Below are 6,000 nucleotides of genomic sequence, written 5' to 3' on the forward strand. Positions count from 1 at the left end.
GGCAAAAAATCGATAAATTTGCATTACTCTTGATTATTCGAAAAAACGCTGAATTGGCATAACTATTGGTTATTTGAAAAAAGTAATCAGTTGCGGAATTAAAAAAATATACAATGAACAATGAATTTTAAAAACATTTTGCATCTACGATCCAAGTTATTTCGGGTTCAAAAGGTAATCAAAATCTCAGAAGAGTTACCAGTGAAACTAATATTTTAACTACTATCCAAGGTTGGGCCTACTTAAACTGAACATAGGGCAGAAGTCGATGTTTTGAAATGTTGTTCGCTTCTTCCGTGACATTAAAAATAATCATTGAACACCGTCTAAAACTTATAAAATATTAGAGGTTTGGTTTGGACTCCTTTCCTTTAGCTACTGCTCGCGGAAAAATATTATTTAATTGCAAGTTTTCTCTAAGAAGCCGGTCTTTGACCGGGGATTTAAGGTTTGGAGCAAGTTGAGTTTAAGCATTAAGCTCGGATAAAATTATAATTTTTTCTATATAGCCGGCCTTCGGCCGGGGATTTAAAACTTTCTGCTGTGGACAGGAGCCAATCTATGGAACGGGAGCAACATTTTCTTTTAAATTAAAGTTTTTCCTCTAAGTAGCCGACATTTAACAAGGGAATTTTCGGAACTTCGAAGGCCCATATCTCGGGAAGTATGGACTTCCGCAAAATATGTTATATTTATTTGTGATCAGGGTAACAAGACCTACCGTTGGTCCCGATCCGAGCTTAATGCTTAAACTCATCTTAAGCCAATTTTTTCCAAGGGAATTTTCGGAACTTCAGATGCCCATATTTCGGAAGTACACATTTGTCAGAAGATAATAAGTGTGTCTGCGTACTCGATAATTTGTAATAATTATTACAAATTATTACTGAATGTTGTTTTTTTTACACAAATGTTCAGTAAAAGAGAATGAATTGAGAGACTTGTTTTGAAATTTTTATTACTGAGAACTTATAATTTTTACTGAAGGAATTTTGTTCAGTAACATTTTGTAGCTTAAGCAGTTGTCAAAAGTTTAAAATATTCAAGTATCCTAATCGTCAATATTAATCAAATTGAAAATTTTTACTGAATGTTGTCTTTTTACTTTTTTAATTTTTTCCTTTGAAGGAGTATAAAATGCTTTATGCCGGGCATACACTATGTGCATGCAGGACAGCATTTGTAATAGTATTAGTAAATTTTGAAGTTTTTGTCAATGTATTTGGGAGTAGTTTTGGCAGGATTGAAATCAAAATAGTTTTGATTTTGTAAATGAACCCCTTTCAATCCGATGAATTTTGTTTATTTTCCAAGTAACCAAAAAATCATTTTTGAAAACAACAAATATTATTTGTGAGGAAATTAAAAACTTGGAAAACTTCAACACAAAATCGAGTTCTGGAGGAAAATTCATCATTTTTTGCAATATGGATTGAAGGAATGCCACACACTATTCAATCACACACGTACACAAGGGTTCATTTAGCAGTGCAGTTTGGCAGTATAGTGTATGCCCCGCATTACTCTCTAAAATGAAGTTACTGAGTAATATTTACTGAGAAAGTACAAGGACAAACCTTAAAATTTGGAATCAGTACAAAAAATTTTCAAATGACGCAAACACTCAAAATATATATTTTAACCCCCTGTTTTTGTAAAACAAATTTTTTGTTCTCACCCGAATTGTCAAAATTTGTAGATCGATTTACTCGCCTAAGCTCAAATGTGGATCGCAGATGTTTGAATGATGAATTCTTAACTATATATAGAACGTGTATACGAAGAATTAGATCTGTATGTCATCGAGGGGCTGAGCTATGAATGCCCAAATTATTACGAATATAGACGAACGAACAAAAAAATAGTGTCTCGTAATAGTGATTTTTCTACAAATAGCTGCCTTCGTCTGGGGATTTCAGATATTCTCTTGCAATACGGAATTCAGCCATTCTGTAACGACTATAGCTTATTCTGCACCCTTAAACTTTTCCGATATTTCTTACGTATTGTCAAATATTTTCTTGTCATAATAGGTGTTATTTTTGTATTTTAGATACTATCCGCCAAAAAACTTCGCTCTAATACCTCAACTAATATCCGACCAACAATGAAATATCTAAATCAACAAGAAGCCATTGATGTGGATAAAGAACTATTCAATGATTATAAATTTAGTGTAGATCAACTTATGGAGCTGGCTGGATTAAGTTGTTCCCATGCTATTGCCAAATGTTATGACGCACGTCAATTCTCACGTGTATTGATCTGTTGCGGCCCGGGAAATAACGGCGGTGATGGTTTGGTATGTGCTCGTCATCTCTCATTAATGGGGTTTAAGCCGAGTGTTTATTATCCAAAACCCACACCAAATCCTTTATATGAAAATCTTACACATCAATGCAAGGCAATGAATATTGAATTTGTCAATGCGACACCGGATAATGATGAAGTTAGTCAAAATTATGATCTTATTGTGGATGCTCTATTTGGTTTTAGCTTTAAACCACCAGTAAGGGAAACATTTGTACCCATAATTAATGTTTTACAAACAACAAAGCTGCCCATAGCAAGGTAGGTAACCACAGTCTATTGGATAGACAACATGTACTGAAACAATTTTCTCTTTGTCTTTAAAGCATTGACATCCCCAGTGGCTGGCATGTAGAAAATGGAAAAACTGAGGAATGTGATTTTGAACCTAGCCTTTTGATTTCTCTGACAGCTCCTAAGTTGTGTGCCAAGTGTTACAGGGGCCCTCATCACTATTTAGGTGGTCGTTTTGTTCCGCCAGCTTTAAAGGAAAAATACCAATTAGATTTACCCGAATATCCAGGAACTGAGACATGTGTAAAACTATCCTAAATACACAATTGGAGAGAAAAATGAAGAGGTTAACCTAAAATATTCAACTATATATTTTTTATATATATTTACACGATAATAAAAAATGAAAAGAAATAATTGGTATATCTTACATAATTAAAATAGCAGTACTCAGTTTACTTATAAAGACGATTGTAATGTTTGCGACGTCTATCTTCTTCGTAGGTGTTATTGCGAGCCCATTCCTTGACATGGCCCTTAGACCGTAACATGGCCGATTTGGAATCAACATCACGCATTGCAAAGGGTGAGAAACCAGCTATGTAGTCTTCCTCCAAAGCATTCGTTTTAGTTTTAGCAACACGAGAAGGCATTTGACGTGGCATTGGTTGATCTTCAAAGAGGATGGGATTACGCGAATGTTTACCACCACGGAATAGAGGAAGACTTTGGTTTTTATATTTTGTGGTCAGTGGGCGTTTCGTGTTAATGTGTATCACTTGCTTGCCATTTTCATCCAGGCTAACTGCTACACGCTTCAATGTTTTATTACCGCAATTCGGACAAAATACTTTGGTCATAATTGATGTGGTCTTAAAGCATGCATAACATCTCAAAATATATGTACGTAAATGCTTAATGACACGTCCATTAAGAGCACAAATATTTAGATTCATTTGCTTCAAAGTGTTTTGGACAGCATAATCTGTGGACATACAGGCTACCAGGGGTGTGATATCTGCTTCTACTTTTCCCTCCATTGATTTTTTCACCTTCTTGATGTTTGATGGTGTTATCCATCCGCCATCATCTTCTTCCTCCTGCCCACCAACGTTGTTATTTTCCCTTTCTTCTTTCTTTGGTGGTTCAGTTTCCTTATTTGCATCTTTTTCGCTCTCCGAATCATCATCACCAGCTTCTTCTTCTTTAGACTGTGGCACCAATATATCACAATTAGCATCATCTTCGGCATTTTCACATTTTAGCTTTTCAAATAATGCCTCCAACTCTTCTTGGGTCACTTCGGGTACATCATGTTGTTCATCTGGATTTTCAATTTGTTTCTCTATCGACTCTTTTACCTTATCTACACTATCTTCATTCCCCTCTTCATCATTACTGCCTTCTTCTTCACCATCATCATCCTCCTCGTCTTCGGAATCTGTTGCTTCTCCCCCTTTGTTATACCAACCCGGTAATTTTGTACTATCCTGTAGTTCTTGTGGTTTTTCCTTTGATGCAATTACTTGTGGCATAACTGGTTCTTTACGCAAATGTTCGCTGCCCACATTATCGATTTCCAATTCATAGGCCAACGCAATTACCTTAATATCAATACCCGACAGTGACGCGTAATCACCAGTCTTTTTGGCAAATTCAACACAATGTTTAACACACTCCGGCCGAGGTTCACGAACTTGCAAATCATACGGTAAAACACAAAGTCTTCGGATTTGTCTTTTATTCCGTACCTCATTTACGACATCGGGAACGGTCAAAATGTTTTCTGCATAATCCTGGCAAGAAACAAAATGTAATTTGTTTGAGATGAAATCTGCCAGAAAGAAGTTAACTTACATTCAGTTGTACAGCATTAATGAAAGCCGTTGTATCCGCAACAAGATACTTAATTTTTTCCTTCGTTTCAGTCATTGCTAATATTTTTTATTTTTTTAATTTTCTTCAATTCTGTGAGATTTCTCCAACACGTTTTTACGTTTTTCTTTAGGGTTCTAAAAATGCTGTCTGTTGTCCTTTTCTTCTTTTATTTAAATGACATTCACTCTAAAATGTGGACCGCTATAGTTGTGTTCCTTTACTTGCCTGAGGTTACCATTTTTACCACTTCTAAGCGTTCCTTATACCCCGGTTACACTTAACCGGATTAACCCAGTGGGTTTGGTTTTAAAATGTCTATTCCATAGCGCAAACGTCAAATAAGTCCTCTCGAAGTGGGTTAACCCGGCAAAAAACTGTAGTTTAACCGCACTATCAGTCGATGTTTAGACGTTCAACGTTAAGATCTGCGTACATAAGCTACCTTGCCTGATTGCCTTGCTTTCCTGCTTCATTTCTGACATATTAAAAATAAAAGAATAAAAAAGGCCGAGCTAATTTCGAACTGGGTTGCCCTTTTCTTTTTTTATTTTATCAGAAGCAAGCAAGGTAAGCAGGCAAGGCAGCTTATGTACTCACCCCTTTAAGGCCTCGACACATAAGTGGCCGGCTTTCTGGCTGAAGTAATTTCAGGGAAAGGAATAAAGAAATGTCAGAACCACATTTGAATTAGGTCGAACTTGTTCATTAAGGCCTGGGTACATAAGCTGCCTGCTTGCTTCTGATAAAAGAATGAAAAAGAAAAGGGCAACCTAGTTCTAAATTTGCTCGGCCTTCTTTATTCTTTTATTTTTATTATGTCAGAAATGAAGCAGGAAAGCAAGGCAAACAGACGAGGCAGCTTATGTACGCAGGCCTTTATTCAGTTGCCAGATATCACTTAAGCAAGAATGCCATGCTTCTTATGTGTAGAGGCCTTTAAGGCCTCTAATTTCTAGCCGTAATTTCTAGCCGTAGGTAACCGGGTAGGTAGCTACCTATTAGTTATCTTTACCTACACGTTTGGTAATTTCTACGTGCCATTTACCGAGGCGTGTAATTTTTGAAAATATGTGGTAACATAGGTGATTTTCATTCATAATTTCGCAAAAACATTACCACATATAAGTGTTTTACATTTCTTAACACATTGGCAACGATTAACCAGGCAACACGTCCGTTTTCGACCCGGTGACGTTACCTATGGATTGAAATTATGACATTTTGCTTACACGGGCGATATCTATGAACTCATAGATAACTACGCGTAGAAATTGCGGTCATTATTAGGTCGAACTTGGTCTTAAAGGTCTGGGTACATAAGCTGCCTCGCCTGCTTGCCTTGCTTTCCTGCTTCATTTCTGACATAAGAAAAATAAGAGAAGAAAGAAGGCCGAGCAAATTTCGTACTGGGTTGCCCTTTTCTTTTTTATTCCTTTATCAGAAGCAAGCAGGCGAGGCAGCTATGTACCCAGGCCTTTAGTTAACAAATTTTTGACATTTTTGTGAAAAAGAAGTGAGATAAAAAATCATGAAAACGAAAGAATATGTACAAAAACAAAATATGTGAACAGAAAACGA

General features: G+C 36.3%; 2 protein-coding genes across 5 annotated transcripts; one reads left to right on the forward strand and one right to left on the reverse strand.

Moving 5' to 3' along the window:
- Window positions 1-33: 33 nt before the first annotated feature.
- Window positions 34-2,961, forward strand: Naxe (NAD(P)HX epimerase). 4 transcript variants are annotated; one of them, XM_073973971.1, is made up of 3 exons: window positions 34-174; window positions 2,054-2,571; window positions 2,637-2,961. In XM_073973971.1, the coding sequence occupies exons 1-3, from the start codon at window positions 121-123 to the stop codon at window positions 2,860-2,862; spliced, it is 798 nt and encodes a 265-aa protein (XP_073830072.1). In that variant the 5' UTR covers window positions 34-120; the 3' UTR covers window positions 2,863-2,961. The 4 variants fall into 4 exon arrangements, with proteins under 4 accessions (XP_073830072.1, XP_073830073.1, XP_073830075.1 ...); XM_073973972.1 differs by having other exon boundaries at window positions 97-231; XM_073973974.1 differs by lacking the exon at window positions 34-174 and adding an exon at window positions 278-349.
- LOC141397544 (RNA-binding protein NOB1) lies at window positions 2,892-4,687 on the reverse strand. The gene is made up of 2 exons (XM_073973970.1): window positions 4,402-4,687; window positions 2,892-4,340 (listed from the first exon to the last, which is right to left on the reverse strand). Exons 1-2 carry the CDS (start codon window positions 4,474-4,476, stop codon window positions 3,000-3,002), a joined length of 1,416 nt encoding a protein of 471 aa, XP_073830071.1. The 5' UTR covers window positions 4,477-4,687; the 3' UTR covers window positions 2,892-2,999.
- Between the last annotated feature and the right edge of the window lie 1,313 nt (window positions 4,688-6,000).

Source organism: Musca autumnalis, unplaced genomic scaffold (genome assembly GCF_047663935.1).
Source record: "Musca autumnalis isolate F117 unplaced genomic scaffold, ASM4766393v1 scaffold_3, whole genome shotgun sequence".
Lineage (NCBI taxonomy): Eukaryota > Metazoa > Arthropoda > Insecta > Diptera > Muscidae > Musca > Musca autumnalis.